This window comes from Pteronotus mesoamericanus, unplaced genomic scaffold, assembly GCF_021234165.1.
Source record: "Pteronotus mesoamericanus isolate MK-2021 breed Mesoamerican mustached bat unplaced genomic scaffold, CSHL_Meso_final scaffold_651, whole genome shotgun sequence".
In the NCBI taxonomy this organism is placed as follows: domain Eukaryota; kingdom Metazoa; phylum Chordata; class Mammalia; order Chiroptera; family Mormoopidae; genus Pteronotus; species Pteronotus mesoamericanus.
In genome coordinates, this window is record NW_026555325.1 from 44,746,541 (window position 1) to 44,768,898 (window position 22,358).

A 22,358-nucleotide genomic window follows, 5' to 3' on the forward strand; every position below is an offset into this window, starting at 1 on the left:
GAAAGATAATATTCATTTTACAGTTTTATTTTTTCATTGTATTTTTTTCCATTACCACTTTGTCCCCTTATACCTCCCTCTCTCACCCCTGGCGATGACCACACTGTTGTCCATGTCCATGAGTCATTGTTCTTTTTGGCTTAATCCCTTCACCCTCTACCCTCCCCCCTTAGCTGTCATCCTACTCTCTCTCTATGAATCTGTCTTTATTTTCTTGTTAGTTCAGTTCGTGCATTAAATTCTGCATATGAGTGAAATCGTGTGATATTTGTCTTTCTCTGACTGGCTTATTTCACTTAACATAATGTTGTCCATGTCCAACCACACTGTCACAAAGGGTAAAACTTTCTTCTTTTTTATGACCAAGTAATATTCCATTGTATAAGTTTCCCACAGTTGTTTTATCTACTCATCTACTGATGGATACTTTGTTTCTTCCATATCTTGGTTATTGTAAATAACACTGCAGTGAACATAAGGGCGCTTATGGTATTTTGAATTAGTGATTTGGGTTCCTTTGGATGTATTCCCAGAAGTGGGATCAATGGGTCAAAAGGCAGATCCATTTTTAATTTTTTGTAGTATCTCTGTACTGCTTTCCACAATTGCTGTACCAATCTGAATTACCACCAACACTACAAAAATGTTCCCTTTTACACCCTCACCAGCACTCGCTGTTTGTTTATTTATCAATGAGAGCCATTCTGACAGGTGTGTGATAATCATTTTATAGCTTTAAAAATAGTTGTTTAACAAATTTCCTCCATTACATTTTACATTTGGCTTTTACCTCCCCACTTGGTTCCCCTTTCTCCTTATTTATATTTCTATGAGTAAAAATTATGGAAGACTTTTAAGTGGTTAAAATTAGTTTAATGCATTATAAGCAATTAACACACTATAAAAACACATATACATAATGATGCCTCGTCTCAAAGTGAATTTTACTAATTGATGGAATTTTGTTTTTCAGATATTTCAGTGGAAAATAACATCAGGGAAACCAAATCCCATTTAAATGTCACTTTAATTCATTGGCAAGCTTTTATTCCATCTTAATTTAATTATTTCATAAACATCTGACAACAATTACTTCTCCAGGCTCTATTCAAATCTTTCACTGACTTGTATCATCATATATTGCAGCTCTATTAAAATATTAAAATACTGTATTTGATATATTTTGCATTCCTATAGTTTTTAAAATAGCCTGGAACACTTTGATAGCTATATATCTTCTTATAGTATGTCAGAAAATTAATATTTTAATAGACAAAACCAGAAGAGTAGTAAATTGGTATTTTTTACAGTAGGAGTTGCTTAAATTATCTGGATTAGAATGCAAGTTCATCATCAAAATAAAGAGAGAAATATGTCAAACATACCTATTAAGGTACAGAACACCAAGTTCAATAAAACAATGGCCTCGAGTTTGTTTTTAATAAATATTTCATATCTTATCATAGATATTTCTGTTAGTTCTCAAACTTCTGATGCTGACATCTGGTTGTCTTTAAAATATTTACCAAATATAAAACTCCAGACCCTATTTTATCATAAAATTAGCCCAGACACAGTATCAGATATTAAGATGCATACATTGTTACATTATGTATTTGTTTTAAAACATCTTATCTAGATTGCATGTATTTGATGTGAGGCTATAAAACAGAATAACGGAGTATTTACAAGCTCATCTTTCACAACAATTTTTTTTACAAACTTTCAAGGTAATAAGAAACCCTACATTAATATTCTTCATGTAAAACTTGCTAATTTGTCTACACAGTAGAAATTGAAGGGGCAAAGTGTACATTTACAGATACAGGGAAATGAATTCCCTCCCACTTATATAGTAAGACAGGAAAGTAGCAAGGTAGGAAAGTAACTGATAATTTTTTTATAGTATCACCCAAGATGTCTCCCTAATTATATCAAGGTAAGATTGCATGCCATACATACTATTTATCAAGTCTCAAAAATGGATATGACACAGATTATAACTTTGATGTATCAGCAAATGAGTACTCAAGAGGAATTCTACTCAGTTGTCTTTCTTGTGAAGAAGAGGGTAAGCAAACGGGAATAATAAACTTTTTATCTGCTCCATTTGAAAGGGTAAATACAAAAAAGGGTTAGAATACTCTGAGCAAAAAAAAAAAATCCATTTCACCAATGAATATAAGATAAAGTGTTTAAATAAACAAATGAAAAGCTAATTTTTCCCTCCAAGTCTATAGGTCTTAGCTAGGTCTCTAGGCAGAAAGAGTAGATTCATGCCCAATATGTATATGACATTTTCAGTCTAATTTATACATGAATGTGTGCAGTGCTGTCTTAGAACTGGCTTATTCAGCCACAAGAATTGATTGTGGTCATCTTTTCCTATTTCCACATTCAGTGATGTCAAGTTGGTAACTTGAAACCAGCCATGGTAGGGCTATTTATAGCATAGAAAGTGGTGAGCATTAGAAATCAGGGGGTTTTCCCCCCATAGAACTAGTTGTTAAACATTGATCAGCTAACCACTGAATTCATATGAGTCTTTCTCTGTGGCAATCAAGAAATTCATTTAATATTGAGGTCATGGATCTAAGTCCTTGCATTAAGAGTGGCACAAAATAGTTAAACAATACTGCCCTATTGTAAAATATAATCATTTAACTTCTCCGGTTTTAAGACAACATTTTCCATATCATGGATGCTTTTTCCATTTAAGTGTTCACTTGGAAAGTCATGACTATAACCTGTACCATCACTGATTGTTGACACCGTGTAAGATGCACTACGAAGAGCATCTGAGTGGGAAAAGCTGTTTCCAAATTGAATTTTATATTGATTCCAGTTTCTTCTCAGAATTGCTTGAACCTATCAATCAAAAAAAAAAAAAGACAGAAGCAAACCATTATTTAAAATGAAGATATTGTGCAATAAGTTATACACTGTAAAAAGTCTTTTAAAAAAAGGCTTTATTATTAATTAGTGAATAATATTGCATTTTAAACTTAATTTAAAAATTAAATTGAGCCAAATCATCTTTTATTTCAATTATTTTGTACTTTTAGTTTCCATTAATATTTTTTCCATACCTAATTTTTGAAAATTTAATGATGAGTATGAATGTATTGTTGTAAAGCAAATAATTAACCCAAGCCAACTTATAAACATTTGTGTGCAACATTGATTTTATATCAATTATCTTTATAAATAGAATGAGAAGATGAGTGAGAGTAGAAAAGAAGAGATAAAAGAAAAAGAACTAGAGGCATAGGAAATAGAAATTAATGTCATCATCATCATGATTAGCAGTAGCAGCAACAAACTTTTATTGAACGATTATGTTATGCCAGGTATTGTGTTACATTCTGGGGAGAAAAACAGAGCAGGGCTTTTGTCTTCACGAGCTTACTAACCAGAGAGAGCCAAGTATTGAACAGATAATTACAAATGAAGTGAGTATTGAAAAAAACTACATAGGTCATAATAAGTTGACTTTGGTTTTAATTGAACATGACACTAGGGTAATTTTCTTTATATTGAGTCAGTGAGGGCAAATAAGAATATACAAAAACATCTCCAACTTGGTCAGCTGGGCATTTCCAGGTGTCCGATGAGTGAGGAGACTGCCTTGGTGGTCATCTGTTTCTAGGTTACAAGTCTATAAGCCACATACCTGTGGCCTGATCTATGTCTTTCCAAAGCATGTATAGTTTTAAATTGACTTCCTGAAGCTCTCTACTGCTCTTTGATCCTTTAATTACTTCCATGAAGAGAATCTGAGCATCTAAAGGCAAATCTCCAGAAATTTATGTACTATAAACATGCTAATGCAATAATTGTTTAACTTTCTACTAATGATATAAAATTCCTCAAATTTTTACTCAGTATATTCATGTGTGTAAGTCAATATTAAATTTAAAATGGGGCTGGCTAATTTACATCTTTTCATTTTCTTATTTAATAGATCGAAAAAACGTTATTCTTCTAATTATAATCTCTAGCCAATAGATATTCTCAGGTTGTCTGCAACGCTGTGGGGTACTTCCAAGTGCTGTTAGAGTCTCTTGTACTCTGTCACTTAAAACAGCATTTCATGTTTCAGCATGTAGAAAAACAGAAGAAACAAATATAGAATCAATGAGTTTCTTTAGTCAGAATTTAAAATGAGTTATCTCTAAGTAGCTTTACTCTATAATTCACAAATTATGTAATGAGGAATGCAATAAATTGGTTTTAAAAGTTACATTGTTATTAAATTCAGAGCTTCAGGACTTTCAAGCTTCTTTTTTTTTAAAGATTATATTTATTTCTTTTTAGAGAGAGGGGACAGGAGGGAGAAAGGGAGAGAAACATCCATGTGTGGTTGCCTCTCACATGCCCCCCACCCCAACTGGGGGCCAGGCCCGCAACCCAGGCATGCGCCCTAATTGGGAATCAAACCGGCTACCCTTTGCTTCGCAGGCTGGCACTAAATCCACTGAGCCACACCAGTCAGGGCTCAAGCTTGTTTCTTTATGTATGCTAAGTATACATGAAAAAATAATTTTATAGTCATATAATTTTTATTAAATAAAATCATTTATAGGACAATAACCATATGAATTTTGCAAACAATTATATCTTGTATCCTTTATAGTCAAATAATGTTTTTCCAAATCCTTGAAATAACATGTTTAAATTAAGGTGATTTAAAAAATATATCTGCTTATGTAATATCTTCAAGAATATAAGCAAATGACAAATGTAATGGCTTTAGAATGTGACTTTTAAATAAACATTCAGAGATTTAAAACAAAAATGACTTTTTTGCCAATTATCTAGATATTCCTGCGGGGAATTGTTTTTGATTTCCCAGATTTTAATGCTAATCCATTTCTCCTCACTTTGTTACTAAATGATGGACTGACTGAAGGTGCTCACTATATACATTGTGGTTGAAAGGAAGTGGAATATAACTGTGTAAAAAATACTCTACATAAATGCTATGAAAAGCTGATAGGAAGTAATATCTCAACTGTGAATGTAGTATTTACAGTCTTAAGAAGGAAAACTTAAACTCTAAAAGCCAAAATGACTTTTGAAAAATCTATTTGCTCTAGAACTGCTTTGATTAAGATCATCACCTTATTTCTTCCTTGCACTTAAATCATCAAGGAACAACAACAACAAAAACAAACAGACAAAAAGCCATGGAAATCCAATTTCCTGAACTGTGCGGACTTATTTACTGAAGTTAAAATGAGCCTGATTAAAATGTCCAGGCCTTGTAGACATCAGTTTGTGTACGTTATTCTCAATAACGATGTTATGTTTTTCATTTGCTTCCCTTAATACAATATCACACCTGTTCAACAGAACATTAAAGTGGCCACATTTAATAAACTTTCAATAAGAAAAATTTAATAGGGAAGATAACAAGGAAAGTTGCCAATGGAAAGTAAGGAAGATAGCTTGATGTTATTAAAGATATTAAACTGTTTTTCATTATTTTACATGAGTGTTATATAAATAACAAAGCCAACTGTTTAGAATGTAACATTACAACTTTATATATCCCTTAGCACACGATAAGGAATCAACTCTATATTTCTAACCTCAATCAATGAAAAGATATTTAATAGGGACTCATGATAAAAATTTTACCTAGTTCTCATTATGGAATATGGATTTTGTTATTCTCAATAAAATTTTATTGACTTCATAAAAATGTCTATTCTCAGGTGTTATTAAATGTGCTCATTAGACCTGGGACGGCACTTCTGATGACAAGAGTTCCTAGTTTATGCAAACTGCATGTTTTTGTCTGCGTGAACTAGAAATGAGATGAATGTGGCCTGAGCACTTGCCAAGGCTCAGTTATTTAACTAGTGAGAAACACAAATAGGAATATTTTATCTAAAAAATAAAATAAATAAAATGTGAAAGTAAAACAAATACACAGATATTAAGCTAAAGCAAGCTATTTGACCAAATGTGGAAAGTGAGAGGAAACTAAACCTTAGCAAATGACTTTAAGAAATACGTGACATAGTTGGAATCACACAAAATGAATTTGGCAGCTGCGTTTTCATGTCATGAGAGTGGGAAAAATTAAGAGAGAGACAATAAAGGCGGGGTTATAATGTTTCTCAAGATGAGAATGAATCATACACAAAAGAAATTATATCTTAAGAGAAAAAGAAAAGGGGACAGATATTGGAGAAGTGAAGAACTGAAAGATTTGGCAATGACTTGGCTCCAAGAGTTTGTATTATTGTAATTTTCCACTGCCAAAATTTTCTCAATTTTAGGACATGGCAGAAGATCAAGGTTGCATCTCTTTTGCTTACACAGATAGGGTGCAACAAGACTGTTAGGCGGTAGTTTAGACATTCCCTGGGCACTTTTTCTAAGTTAAAGGGCCAATTTGAGACATGAATCCAATTAATATTGCCATTTGTTCATGTATTTTTGAAAATGAGTAACTCAACAAATCTTATAAGGAATCTGTAATGCATTGAGTGTCTTCTGAGGGTGGAACATGGTGCTAAAAACTTTACATATTCCTAGCTTAATTTAATCCTTGTGAAACATCGCATACAGGAACACAGTGAAATTTTTAGGGTGTAAATGCATTGGTGCATCAGTGCTTTTATTCGGTACTTACTCTTATCACAAAATATTAGTTGTTATGTTTGTTTTGTACATTTACAATTTACCTTTTATAAAAATCAAATGTGTTTCTGCCAATGCAAAGGCATATCTTTCATATTTCACACATGTTCTTTACATGTTGTCCATATCTGTTTCATCTATGTTTAACTGTAAAATCCTATATAGGCAGTGAATCAAATTATCTAATACAGTTTATACAATAATAAGTTTATAGGGGTACATAATTTCTGTTAGAATTTTTTATCAAAAAGGATTTATCTATTTTTTAATTGCACTTCCGTCTATACTTCTCATTGACTTTAGGAAAACAGTCATTCCTATATTCTGGAGAGCAGAGGAATCATAGAAGTACAACTTAAAGATATTAAACATAGTCTACTGTCTGACAGTCCTATATCACATTATAAATAAATAAATGTATAAAATAAATAGGTATAGTAAAAATAAAACATTTTAATTTAAATTTAAAAACTAAAATTGAAGTTTTATTATATGCTAAGAGAAAGAAATAAAATTTATTTAAGCAAAGGAAAGCAATATTTAAAATCTAATATGCACATGATTTCCAGTGTTGATTTGTTTTAAAGATATAGTTCTTATAAAATTATCTAACTTTATATGTTTTATTCCTGAAGCTTCATGATAAACATCACAGTTACCAAGTGTCCTGGTATCATTCAGTTGCTGTCTGGATTTCTAAACTTTATTGAAGTTTGCCAAAATCCTCCAATAGATTAAAATTTCTCAAGTGGATTAAAAACATATAGGGTTAAATCAATATAGCTCAAATTACTGAGCTATAAAACTGTTCATATGCATGAGAAATATAGTACTACCAGTTTCTAAAATCCCTGAAACTTTTCAGTTAGGAAATACTTGGATAAAAATCTATAAATATCCAAGACTACATTATCATGTTACAAATGAGAGCATGCTAAATCTCTTAAATTTTCTAACCTGCTGCATCTGCTTCCAACGTAACAGAGTTAAATTTTTAAAAACCCTTTGTATCTACCATAAAACTATGTCCAAAGACCACATTGTGGGCCAGGCAGGAAATACTAAAAAAACAGAGAATTGGAACATAAAAATGAGCCGATTCATTTTTCTATTAGAGGATATGCATGTCCTATGAGGTTAAGGATTTCCTAGGACGGCACCTAGGTCAAAGTTCAGACTTAACAGTGTTAGTTTAGAAGGTAGGTCAAAAGACTAGATAAATAAAAGTCACTGACAAAATATTTTAAAGTGAGGCCTAATTTGCTCTAGCCTTGAACTCCAAAATATCCCGAACTTTTGGAAAGGAGAGTTGCGTCTATGAAAAGAGATTCTATGGTTGATTTTCCTGATAGAAACAAAACTTGAAATAGTTGTTCCTACAGAATTTATAGTTCTGTCTCATGTTTTTTTAAACAAAAAATATATTGCTAATATAAAATAATAAAAGGAATAGCATCATTCATCATACCTCTCCATTAAAGAAGCAGAAAATTGTAGAGACCAAAAGACCCTGTTAAAAGAAAAAGAATAATATGATACAAAAACAGAAAAGATACGGTATACTATTTGTAACCAATTTACTATAGATGCAGTCAAAAATAAAACCAAAGCTACATGTAAATTTAATATTAAATTTCTCAAGCTGCCTTCCGGATGTAAGAGCACCAACACCGTACCTGATAGTGCATAAGAATGTGCATGATGTAGTCGTATACCTCCTCCGCAACCCTCCCTTCAGGTCGCCACGGAAGAAGCACGAATTCAATGCCCAGCAGTGGCACCAGGATCAGGGTAGCCCTCACGGCTTTCATGTACAGATTGGATTCCGCTTGGTGAGTAACTTTTAACTTAGTGATGAGAACACGTACAATATTTAATAGGAAAAAAAGATTCACCTAGAAGAAAATGAAATGGCATATGAAAAGTATTTCGTATTTTATATAAAGAAGCATTAATGAAGGCTCTTAGATTTTATAAATCTTAGACTATTTTCAATGTAGAAGAATGTGATATAATTTTGTACTTCTGGAATTGTGACTTATTAATTTACCAAATACACCAATTTTTATGGAGTTAGCTTTTATAAAAGTAAAATTATGGTAGAATTATTGTGAAACACATTCAGTTGGGGGATATCTGAGTGTCTTCTTTAGCTCATTTCCTTATGCAATGTTTTTTTGAATTTTGCTTTGGTTCAAAAATAAAACTTTTAAATATTCTCAGCTCAAACAAAGGTAAGATTTGTTTTTAACAGATTCTAATTTTTAAGTGTCTCCTCTGTATCAGTGTCCATATTAGGTACTTTCTGAATATATATTATACCACAATAATTATTTTCATATTTTTGGCTTATTTTTTTTCTCTGTGTGTTTTTTGTAACAACGTCTTCACAACTCCTCCAAGATGTTACCGTAATACTCTCTATCCTTAGAGTAGGCTGAATCACACACTTGAACTAGTTGACATTCAACCTACCTCATTCTAGAGACAAAAACTTGGTGCCCCGCAGGGCTTTATTATGTTAATTACTTTCTATCATTACATATGTACTGTGTTAACAACTTTCCCCAAGAGAAAAAATTCTCTTTGCAAAGGAGACATAAAACTTCAAAAATATAGTGCAGGTAACTAAGTTACTGAGAAAATGTACTGAGTTTTTCCGGAATACCCCTCCCCCCCCGAATGTTACTTTCTCTCTTTCCTATACTGAGCCTAATCAGTATCATTTACTTTTGGCGGGTTTCTCCGTGCCCATCCCTTATGATTATGGACATTAGCTCTAGAACATCCCCTTCTTATGCTATTACGTTATTCTCTTTTCCTTTTTACTTACCCTTACTCGTAGCATCTGTGCTCGTTCTAATAATCCAAAACATTTAAATTATATACCAATATATAATTTATATCCACATACTTTAATAAATTGGAAAAACAATGGCAGCATCTTATTTAATGTAGGAGACAATGAGCAAATAATAGACATTTGTTGATTTAAAGCATGTGTTATGAAAATAACTGGGCCTAAAAATATTCTACTGCTATTCTTAGAGAATTCCGTGGAACATATGCTTAAAAAAATATAGCTCGTTATAATCCTGATGGAAACACATCCATGAAAAGTAACATGGTTACAGATACAAGAATGTCTCTGCTAAAGACAAAAGCAGAATATGCCATTTGAACAGCTGTAAGAATGACCTAATAAATCGACAGATCAGCTGTTATTCCAGCCATACTACTATATTCTTTCCTAAGCATTCAGTGCTCTTTTAAAAGTTTTGATTAAATAGGAATTACTACTAAACTAGAGGAAAAAAGATAATAATGCCCTTTTATCTGCTTATAAATTTACAATATAGAATATTGTATAATCATAATATGCAAAAATTATAAATTATAAAAATCAATAGAAATGCTACAGTTTAGATGTCCATCATATATAAATTTTTAAATGTAAAGTGCTTCTCCAAAATGACAAGTCTGGGGTAAAGTGTGAAACTAGAAACTAGAAAGTCATCCTACTTTATTTTCTGCAAATACTTCCATTTATTTTAAATAAAAACTAGAACAATAACTAAATCTCAGATGAACTATACCTGAATCTCATCTATTTTTTAGCAAAACTAATTAAGAGAAGTAACTTACTTTACTACACCACCCATAAAGTTCACATATCTACTAGGCACAACAGGCCATATTCATGTCACAATACCACCCAAAGGTCATGAAGGAAACAAAAGCAAAAGGTGAATCAGTTCAGTGGTGACAGGAGGAGTCTTAGGAGCCATGGCTGTACTTGAACAGCCAGCAATAACTTGACTATGCACAAAAGTGACCTAAATATCTCTCACTAAACCCAAATTAAATGTATCTTCTCAAACTTCCCCTTAGAAGAATCTCAGAAATGCAGCAGCCACTCCAATATCACCCTGCTCAAGAGGAAATTGTGACAGAGGAAGTCAGAGTGGAAAGAAACTGATTGCGGTTGAAATCTTATTTATAAAAATTATTTAAAAAAACATGTGACCACATAAACAATTGTTAGAGCCCCTCCCTAGACCTTGGAATTGACCAGGACCAGTGAGGGGCCCTGGAGCTTAAATAAGAACAGAACAATTTATCCTGGCAGAAAAATAGTCTACTAATCTTTTTTTTTTTTTTTTTGGCCAAGAAAATGAAAAAAGATTTATGCAAATAATGTGGATTTTCACTTCCTTTTTACTGAGCAACTTGGGCTATATTCCTATATTCCTATGTGATATTTTATTTTGGTGGCATGATCTACACTTTCCTCTCAAAGCTGTTGTAGACAAGTTTCCCCCAAAACTGTGTTATTTGCTGTTAAATTTTTAATTTGCTATGTGTTTTTACTTTTTCCTGATTTAGTGCTCTCTGAGTTAGGCATTGAATCACACTCTGAATAGTCATATCTCTTATAATACAATTTTATCCCTGTATTTGCTCTGTAAGCTCCTGGGTAACCCAAACAATGTATCTCAATTTCTTTGCACTCTCCTCAGAAAAGAATCATGGTATCATGTAGAAATGACAAGTCAAGAAACTTTTTAAAGAATTTTTGGAGAATTTATTATTTTCTATGTACTGTGTTCATTGCTTACTAGGACAAATTTACTCCTTGCAGTATCTTGTGAGATATTTATTCTTATTATTCCATAACCACAGATGTGAAAACAAGGTCATAGAGAGGTCAAAAACAAAACCAGCCTGAGAGCCCCATCAGCAGTGGTAAAGCTAGGTTTCAACGCCAGGTCTTGTGAGTACAAAGAATACACAGCCAGGACATCTCAAGGTCAGCTTAAACACAGTGTGTCACATACGTCCCTAGGATGTGCCGGGAGAAGGAAAGGAAAAACAAAAACAAAAACAACTTCTGCCTCTGAAATTTTCACTAGATTGTACATTAAGGTATACTAAAATTTCCATGAGATATAATATATTCCCTGTGTTGATTTTTTGAACTGGTTATCTTGTGTGGCTAGGTACAAACCAGACATTTGACAAATGCTACAAGTTGTATATGTGCCAGGCCACGCACCTTTAATGTATTAACTCATTTAATTCTTTGTTAAAAACATTAAAAGTCACTATTATTACACTATCTTACAAATGAGGGACTTGGGGCAAATAGTGATTAGTTTAATGGCCTAAGGTCACACAGCAAGTAAAAGGTGGAAGAAGAATTTAAACCCAGGCAAACAGGCTCCAGAATTTACCACCTTAGTTATGATTCGCTTTTTGAGGTGGCTTAACAATGATACATTTAAGGATGGCTTGACCCGTGTTCACACATAACCATATACTAAATTGCAGCTAGCAAATATAGTGAAATAATAGAATATTTGTCTAAAAAAAGAGTCTGAAAACAAGGATTAGGACACTTTGGATTTTGGCTGGGACACATACCACTGTTGTCTTTTTATATACCATCAAATGTCAGCTGTAATCAAAGCCTTAAAGTCTATAATTATATTCTGTTCTTTAATGCACTATAAGAGAAAGAATATTATTTTGGATTTATTTCCCCAATGAAACAACGTAATGACAACTTTAAATGTGACTTCTGTTTCTTTGCAACCACACTTAAAAATGTGCATTGCACTTGTAGTAAGTGATGATCATTATAATAATAAAACAAGAGTTTAAACAATACTCTCTCTTTTGAAATTAAAGCCTTTTCTTTATTGGAATATGACTCTCATTACCGACATAGCTGTGTAGGTTTCTCTTGTTTGCCATCCCCACTTCCTGGATCTGTCCTCTGCCCTTCTCCGTTGCGCTCTGGGCCCCAGGGGCTCGGAGGGTCCTCTGATAGCTGCTACCACCCATTCCTACCCTCTGACATTTGTTACATTTGGCAAGTGGGAGGAACCAAGAAATCAGAACATGGGAAGAGAGAGGAGTTTGAGCATTTCTTTCTTCTTCTCTTTCCTGCCAAGCTGTGGTTTTGGCAGTGTCTGCGTCCCTCTCCTCAGGGCCAGAGCTCCTGTTGGGCGACTCCTCCCAGAACCCTCAGATCTGGTAACTGCGCTATCCCTTCTGCTGGCCTCTTGTTGTGGCAACAGCTTCCCCACTGTTGGTCCCTAGTGCCTCACCATCCCTTCTGAATCAGTTCCTTTATTCTTCCTGCCAACTCCATAATAAATATAATATAAAATATAATATAATATAAAATATAATGTAGTAGTATAAAACACTTTCATCAAACCCTTTTAACTAAACACTGTGAACACGTCTGTGTCCACTGGGAACCAGAAGGGTACCATAGGCCAGATGACTCAGGAAATGAAGGTGAAATATGAACAATAAAGAAAAATGGAGAATTTCAGTTTACATACCAGAAAAGCAGCACAAATTGGGCCGTGGATAATGTAGAGAAGATGAGTCTCAGAACTGATCCAGCAACTAGGGGGAAAAAGAGACATTATGTTGAAGATTTTTGTTTCACTTAGTTTCACTAGAAATTAGGAAGAGATATCATCTTACTTGTCATTGTAGTATAAGCTTCTGGCTACAGCATGTATACAAGCAGGAATCAGTGGAAATCCTGTAAATATCAAAGAGAAATAAAATACATAGGTGATCTCTACAGATAGAACTCCTAAAATATGCCACATAATGAAACTTCAGAGATACTGTAGGAGCAAAAATAACTGGTCACTTATATTTATTGAGTAAATACTATCTGTATAGTCAAGCAGTACCTATGGTAAAATATTAGTTATTTTTAATTTCAGGTATGTGGGCGTGTGCTTTCAAAATAAGTGATTTTGAATTAGTGGACTCCGGAGGCTAAGTCCATACAGGTGTTGCCTCAGCCCTAAGGCTTGGAAGAAATCAAGCATTCATATGTTTTCTGTGAGAAGGAATTGGCCAGTGGTAGATGGTCACATGTGGAAAAACACTGAGACTGATTGATTACACAAAGAAATGTGAAAGAAGAGAGAGATGTTTTATGTAACAAATTTTGCACATTTTGAACATTCTAAATCAGATCTTTCAAATAAATGTTTTATAGAGATAACCTGAATGTACCAAAGACTGGGCATGTGCATTCATAATAGTATATCTGTATATTTGTCTATTGTCTGACTGGGTAGGTAGATAGATAGGTAGGTAGGTAGATAGATAGACAGATAAATAATAATTTTAGTTATGTTTCTGGAAACTAGTCCTATTGAATTTATTTTTAGCATTTTCTATTTTATATTATTCCTGTTTTTTAAAAATGTTAGAAATGTATCATTGTTTGCTTTGTAAATAATACCATGTCAAGAGATTATGTGGAAAAACTAGATATTTTGTATGCTCTTATTCAATAATAGATCCCTATACTTTTAGATAAAATAACAATGTTTTTTATTTTTTTAAAGCAAACATTTTTAAAATGGAAAGTCAAAGCTGGTTAGGCCCAATGTTCTCATTTTGCACATGAGGAAAAAGGAGATTCAGAACTGTGCAAAGACGGGATCCTAATTCATGTTTCTAATCCATTGTTTTAGTCACTATACAGTTGGCTAAAATACACATTGAAATATTAAAAAGAAGAAATTTGATTAGTAACTGACTTGTGACTACTGAAAACAATGAATTAGTGATATCAAGATCTCATGGACAAAACCAAAGGATTGGGGAAGGATTGAGGGAGGGAGGGAGGGGTGATGGGGGAGGGGAAAGTGGCGGGGGGGAGGCAGAGACAAATGTATTTGGAGAACAAATAATAAAAAAGAAATAAAAAATAAAAAAATAAAGAAAAATAAATATACAGCAGGAAGCAAAGGTTAATCACCTGAAATTACTTAAAATGATTCATAACATGTTTTCACTGTTTTATTTCAAAGGAACTCTGCATCCTCTAAAAGATTTCTTAATAAGGTGAATTAGCAGATATGTGTAATGAGACTTACCCCAGCCAAGAAAATAATACCACAGTAAGTGCTGCTTCTCTACAAATACAGCCACCACAATGAGTGTGTGTAAGTAAACACCTTCACAAAGCATCCAAAAGTAGTTGCATCCCATCAGGTAAAGATGCATGAACTGGAACACTTTACAACCAACCTGTGAGAAGAAAAATGGAAAGTAATCAATATTTAGTTGTTTATGAATTCACATATAAAGTGATAATCTAGTTCAGTTATACAGAAACATGGAATTTTCTTTCTTCTACACAAAATTTCACACACAAATGATTCATATTTGTAAAACGCCTGTCTTCATTCTCATCTAGTGGTACCTCTAAAGTTTTAGCCATTGACTCCAAAGATTTATAATTGTGTACTGAAAAGGATATGTGTACATTCCAAATCTACTACAGTTAATGGATATATTTTTCCCAATATGTTTTTGTTAATTTGTAATTTTAAGTGTAAAAGTTTCTACATGAATGACTACACATCTATTTATATTTATTTCAATTATGTTTTTATGAACTCCTTGATTGCATGCTATTGGAAAAAATCTGAATAGTATCTTAATAATTAAAGGCAATTCATGAAAAAGGTCAAATACTTGGAAAGTCTTGCATATTACATGCTCAATAATAGGCACAATAATAATCTAATGAGCCTGTATTTTATCTTAACCAAATATAGGGTTTGAGGGTTTAATGTAGGTAAAAAGAAGGAAAAGTACTGGTTTTCTTTCCTCTTTTCCTGAGTTCTCCATTTCCTCTTGTATACTCTTAAAGAAAAGGAAGAGGAAGGTCCAAATATAGGGTAAAGAAAAACACAAGGAGTAAGAAATGTATACTCTCTCAACCAGAGACCAAATTAAAAGCTCCCCCAGAAATACATGGCCAATATTCCCATTAACTCCAATATTCAATCTGAACTCCATAAATATTTAGTGGCAATTATCATCATTTTTGAAGTAAATATTTTTTTTTCACTAAAAAGAAACCTGGAAATGAAATGCACTGGAAAATAAATATTGCATTATCAAAGAATAGTAATAATAACATTCACATATGAGTTAGTTAAAAAGTATTTTAATATATTTGTTTTACTTAATCCTTAAAATAATTCTGAGGCGTGATTATTATTAATCAGCTATTTCATGGATAAACACTGTAGTAAAAAGATTTGCTACATTCTTTTTATAGCAAAAGGAAGATGTGTATATTCATACACGTCAAATAAAACTACACCCTGAACACAAATCCTATAATTCAATTTTGTTTTCATGACTACACATAATGCCTTCTGACTAAAGGATATTTATAAAACCTATTCTTTCATTAAATATATTTTCAGATTTTATGACATTAAGTTTTAAATAATATACCTTATGTCAACCATAACACCATGAGCAAACTTGCATTATATTATAGAGAAATGATAGATTTAAGCTTCAAATTACCTATATAGTTTTTAGATATTCATGCTTAATTTACAGTTTAATTCTTAATTTCATTGTTAGAGTTAATCCATAAACTCATGACAAAAATAACTTAAAACATGCTTCAGCAAAATATCTTTATTCTGGGCATTAATAAATACAGACAATAAATTTTCCAAGAATATATTAAAACTAAGTATATATAGTTTATAATTTGTGAACTTTTATATAAATATAAGATTTAAAATCTCTGCAGTTTCATGAACAGAAATCTGAATATCCTTGCTTTAGAGAAATTCACCCTAAAACAGCAGAACATTGGCTGTTTTTTTTATATTGTTAATTACAGCCCAGTGTGTTTCCTCACCCGGTGACTTTAGTTGGAACGTATAAAAAATTAAGCAATCCGGATGCACATGTGCAAACAATGCAGGGAATTTTAGAATTTTGGAAATTACCCTAAAAACACACATAAAACACACATGAGAGTATTGTTTATTGACCCATTGAGTGAAAATTCCTTCCCTCCTCCGATTTCAGTAACTAGATAACTTATTCTCTCAAAAAACACTTTCTATATCCATACATACACACCCCTCCACAAATCCATATAATATTGTAGTATAGATATTTATAAACTTTGTGAAAAATATGATTTTAAAAACTTGGATATATTTGTTATTTATACAGATATTTTAATTTAAATATAGCTTACATAGACATGCAGCTTACAATAATATATACATTTGTATAAGTAAATTTTAGCTTGTTTTAAAAATACAGTTTTATGTTATGACAGTCTCTGGGCTTATTTTTGTGTATATTTTGATACTCATCCTAAAAATTTATGCTTCCAAAGAAATTGTAAGGAAAAACATTATAAATGTTTGCTGAGACATGAAGACTTGGTATAGAACTTTAAAAACTTTATGATAATAAAATTTAACAATCATATAGGGGATGTATAATTAATTTTTCTCTGGTTTTATTAACTTTTTAAGTCAGCCAGATACCAAAAAATATAACTTAAATGTTATATTTTCATGTATTGTTTTTTCTAACTACATAGTTGATTGTTTTTTTAAAATTTGATTGTTATATAGTCTTAAACTTTTATGTCCTACCAGTGATGGGACTCTAGCCATAAATTGAGCTAAAGATATGCAAAACATATATAAATAATTGAAGCAAAAAGTATTTTTTCCTTTTAACATTCAAACATTATAACTTGAGGATTATTGAGATACATTTACCTTTCTAGACTGAATATAGCTACATACATACTCTCTATATGATATACCTTGAAATATAAATAATGATTACTTAATGACTTAATTAAACACATACTATTTACTTCAGGACCTCTCACTTCTCCCATATCTTTCTAGCTAACCGTTTGAAACTAAGGACACACTTTATTTTACTTACAGGATTTGTGGCTACTAAGGCCTGGTTGTTAGCCACAGCAGTGAGATGAATTATTGTTACAATAGAATTACAAACAAAGGAGAAGAACAGGTTTTTGTGCAAAGTAATCCTCTGGCAACTTAAACTCCTGAAAGACAAGAGAAAACAAAGTGTGATGGCACCATAAAATGTTTCCACATTTTTAATTAATAATCATTCAAATAAGATACATTCATAATTCATAAAAAGCTCCTCCAAATTTGAAGAATTATTTTCTCCAATATTCACTCATGATAAAACCTTAATTAGGGAAACCTTATAATTTCTTAACACACAGAGACAAATGAGGTACTTTAGGAGAATAGGCATATATAAGACATACCTAGGGATAGGAAATTTGTCTGGACTAGCCCTCTGCATAAACTTTTGTTAATCTCTCAATAGGATTAATATTTTAATACATTCTGAAAATTCAGAAACTGAGATTCACTAAAGTTGATACAAAATGCATCTAATTAATTTTGAAAACTTTGGATTTGTCGGTCAGATTCCTACAGATAATGCTCTTTTTGTTCCACCACACAGGTTACTCTGTTTATATTGCAGCTGCCATTAAATGAGTCTTTGGAATATCCCAAGCACAGAGATAAGAGTTTACATTTGTTATCTCATTCAACAACCCCTCTGAAGTATCATTATCTTTTAATAAAACTTAGGTAATTTGCTTAAGGTCACAATCTTAGTAAATGATCTGTTGAATTGGAATGTTCAAGTTATTAAGAAAGTAATAAGGCTTTTGTTTCTTATAATATTTATTTAGTCACTTTTAACTACTTATTGATGAATAAGCAATATTATATTATGCACTCTTTCTAGATATTGGGAAAAACAAATGTGAATAATACCCAGCAAGGCCCAGATCTTATGTTGTGCATGTGACAGTGAAGGGTAAATAGACATGTCGATTACATAAAGTAATTCCAGATAGTGTTATACACTTTTTATAAATTAAAATAGGATTAGGAAATAGATGAAGACTGTTGCCAGAGTATGAGGAATACTCAAGATCTGAAACAGAATAAGATAAGGGAGAAAAAGCTTTCTAAACAGAGAAGGTATCCTGAGTTAAAGTTGTTGTTTTTTTAAGCTAATGTTAAAGCTTAAAGTTTTTGAGGTGCAAGGAGACAATGTTAGTAGAGTGTAAAGCAAAACTACACATTGCTTTTTTCCCCATTCTAATATGAAGAAACAAATTTAAAGAGCATAACTTACTGAATGACTTTTTGATTCTGAAGCTCATAATCTTTTGTGTTACATCTTAATGTTCCATCAACAAAAGTTAACAACACAATATCCAGTCATTCTTGGCTTTTGTTTGTCAGAGTTAGTAAAAAAATGCTATACAGTTTTTGCAGGGTTTACAGATATAGTCATATCTGTGGGTACAGTCTAGGAAAATAAACTGTTTGCAAGAGTGGAAAACCAAATTGCAAAATATATTATGACTTTGAGGAGAAAAAAATGCTATACTATTTATGTCTTGTATTTCTTCTTACAAAGTTCTAATCCACTCAAATGAGTACATAGTTTTTACACCAAACAATAGATCATTAGTTATCTTGAAACAATTTGTCATTTTATTCCCAGTAAAACTTAGTTATGCTTAAGTAGCACTTATGTTTCAACTGTTCAAGCAAAGCAGATAAAATACACTTATAAAGAAAAAATTTCAACAGAAATATGTGATCTTTAATATTAAGTTATAACTTTTAATAACAAAATTACTGTTTAAAATAAGTCCAAATTCTTTAATTAAGCTTTACTTTATATTTTCATTCCTGGGACTCTTCTCATAAACCAGTAATAGCAATTACACTATAGAAGAACTGTTTTTTGTTAGAGTATATCCATTACTCCTTGCTTCACTCTGTCATTATTCAAGTCTGATACTCTAAAGTGGAAATGCAATGCTTTTCTTATATAATCACAGTGGACATATTTAAAAGGCTTTCCAACCAAGATTTGCATTACTGAATAGAAATGTTTTCAGTAGAATATTTTCTTTAACTGCAAAGGAAACTATATTGAACAAGGTAGTTTGTGTTTTAAAATTTTTACTCATAAATAATAAATTTCTGTACTTAACAACTCTTCTGGTAAATAGAACACTATAACTTTTAGCCTTAAGAGAGAAGTGGAAACTCCAAAATAAAATACTTAAATCTAAAAAAAAAAAAGAAAAAAAGAAAAAAAAAAAAGGAAATGTTTTCAGCTCTCACCACATTCATTTTGAAGAAGATGGATTTTTCAACACATTGATTAAAATTCATAAACTTGGAAATAGACCTCATAATTACAATCTAATAAAATATTACATGAAAAATATATAGTTAAATAATATCCATTGTTAAGCTGGAGGAAGCTATACAAGAGAATGGAATCTATTTCATAAACATAATGCATAACAAACTTACAATGAATGAAATGTACCACAAGAGTTGAGAAAGCAAGGATGATCTGGGGAAGGTACTGAAATGGACCAACTAAAAGACTATCTCTGAACTCCGTCATTATCAAACCTTTGACAGTGTCAATATGCCACATTAAACCCCCTCAAAAAAACTCAAGTAAAAGTTTTGATTTGTCAAAACAGGTACATCAGGGTATGAATTATAGAGTAAGACTCTTTGTTCTCTATGTTTCAATGTAGAATTTCTTTAAATAGTTAGTTTTGTTTAACATGGATTTAAAGGTGGAATCATATACAGTTTTCAGGAGAAAAATTATAGTCTAAAAAAGAAAACTCTGTTCCAATTCAAGAGAATAATAAAGAAACTGGAAATGAGATAAGAGTTCACAGTATTGATTGAATATATTCAGATATGATCTAAGAAAAAAAGGTGAGAATTTGGCTCATTTGTCCTGAAAAACAAAAATACAAGCATTGAAGGACTATCTTATTTAGTTAAGAGAGCTTTGGCCTACCAACTGAGCGGATTTTTTTGTTGTTGCATTTTATTTAGGACTTTTTCTCAACTAGCTAGAAATGATATCATTGTCTATATACTTGTAAATATGAAACTTGGCTTTAAAATTGGAATCAGTTTTCTGAAATGTCAGCAAAATTAAGATGTTAAATAAAAGAATCACTTTTTCCTCATTCAAGTCAGATGTTATATGCACTCTTTTATGAGCAAGAAGATAGAGCCGTTTGGGTTGAAAGAAAAAGCAAGATTTGCTATGCTATCAGATTCTAAACAGTAATTAAAATATAATTTATGACTAATTCCAGTAAAGTTTATTTATTTATTTTATCTAAAGGGTTCTGTTTTGTTTTTCCAAGGGATCGTTGTGAGCTAGAGTCATTGCCTTTCAGGGCTTGGCAAATCCCGAAGTTCTGTCTTTCTCTTCCCCTCCCTTTCCCTTTCTTTTTATCTCCTGCTCTGACTCTTTTCCTTTAATTGGCTGTAATATAAAACTGAAATATATCTGGTAATGTTTCATGTCCTCTGTTTCTAATTTAAAGCATGGATGAGTAGTATACTTTCCTCTCTCTAAATAAAAAAAAATAATAAACTATACCCTAAATCAACTTTTTGTGTGGTTCTTGGTTTTTATTAGGATGGATCAATGACCCTCAATTAACAAATGGAGAAAAATGCCATAACTACCAAAGACTAAGTAAGAATGACTGCTGTCTGAAGAACTGGGTTAAGAAGCAGAAAGGAGCTATTGATAGATTTTTTTTTTTACACACAATGATTTTATGTGAAACATTAGCTCCTCCAGGAATTAGTTGAAAAAAAGCTAACATTTCTGTTTTTCTATTGCTTTTGACAATAAGAACATGCTTCATGAACCATTCACTTCAGCATTTTCTGAGGTGGCCTTGGTCTTCCTTCAGTCTAGCTGCAGAGTCCAAAATTGTTTCACTCAGATGCTTCTACTGATTCGCATTTTCAGGAGTCTTAGTCTGATGATGGAGACAATAAAAGCCAGATAAATCCAAGGGACTTGCCCAAGGTTATGGAGAAGTCACAGGAAAATCTGAACTACAAATAATCTTTCAAGTCAGTTCATGTCTTCATTTTTCAAAAATTTATTAAGTGCTTAATATGTGCAAAATCCTGTACTAAGCCCTGGGATGTGTAAAGAAACAAAGCAGAGATGATTCCTGCTCTTGGAACTGAAACTTTGGGACATTCTTTCCATTATTCCCATTTTAGTAGATAGTTGTTTTTAGTAGACAGTGGCTTTTGCTATTTTAGTAGACAGTACGGGGGAGTATATATTAGAGGTGTCTTAAAATCAAAGACTCTGGATTCTTTAATATGATTCAAGTACTTAGTAAGCTACATGGTATCTTGTGGGCATAAAACATTTTTATTATTTTTAACTAGCTAACTTAGCACATTTTCCTGATATATTACTAATTTGGTTTATACAATTTTTAATTATTTATTTTTCTACATGAACATTATAACAATTTCTTTACAAATGTGGTGCATATACAACTAGAAACGTATTCTTTAATTTTGTTTTTAAAAAGCCTACTGGTATACTGTGTCTCTCAGGGCTAAATATTTATATAAAAATCTTTTAATGGATTAGTAAGAAAGAGTGATAACTATGCCAAAAATAGACAATGTTTTCCAAACTCTGTTTATGTCTGCATATATATCTCAGCCTTTATACCAAATCTATTATATAGATACTAATAGTGTCTGAACTTTAACAATGTGAAACAGAGGATTAAGCAACAAAAGAACTTGTACCCTGCTAGGCAGCAATAAGTAACAAAGTGAGAGCACATGTGTCTGTTTTGATACTGTACCCTTCCTCATTCTCCTTTAATGAAGGATGTCTAGGCATATAAAATGTACTTAATGCTATACTTGACTCTTGAAGAGGGTTTCTCATGTTTTACCTAAAGCCTGAGA

At 31.9% G+C, this 22,358-nt stretch overlaps 1 protein-coding gene across 8 annotated transcripts in view; it reads right to left on the reverse strand.

Moving 5' to 3' along the window:
* Nucleotides 1-701: 701 nt before the first annotated feature.
* CALCRL (calcitonin receptor like receptor) overlaps nt 702-22,358 on the reverse strand; it is an 89,985-nt gene continuing 68,328 nt past the window's right edge. For all 8 annotated transcript variants that reach the window (XM_054562619.1, XM_054562614.1, XM_054562612.1 and 5 more), the window contains 7 exons: nt 17,440-17,566; nt 14,580-14,733; nt 13,159-13,219; nt 13,011-13,077; nt 8,331-8,549; nt 8,123-8,164; nt 702-2,868 (listed from right to left, as the gene is read on the reverse strand). In XM_054562619.1, coding sequence (XP_054418594.1) covers nt 2,641-2,868; nt 8,123-8,164; nt 8,331-8,549; nt 13,011-13,077; nt 13,159-13,219; nt 14,580-14,733; nt 17,440-17,566 — 898 coding nt within the window. In that variant the 3' untranslated portion in view covers nt 702-2,640. The remainder of the gene's footprint in view (nt 2,869-8,122; nt 8,165-8,330; nt 8,550-13,010; nt 13,078-13,158; nt 13,220-14,579; nt 14,734-17,439; nt 17,567-22,358) is intronic.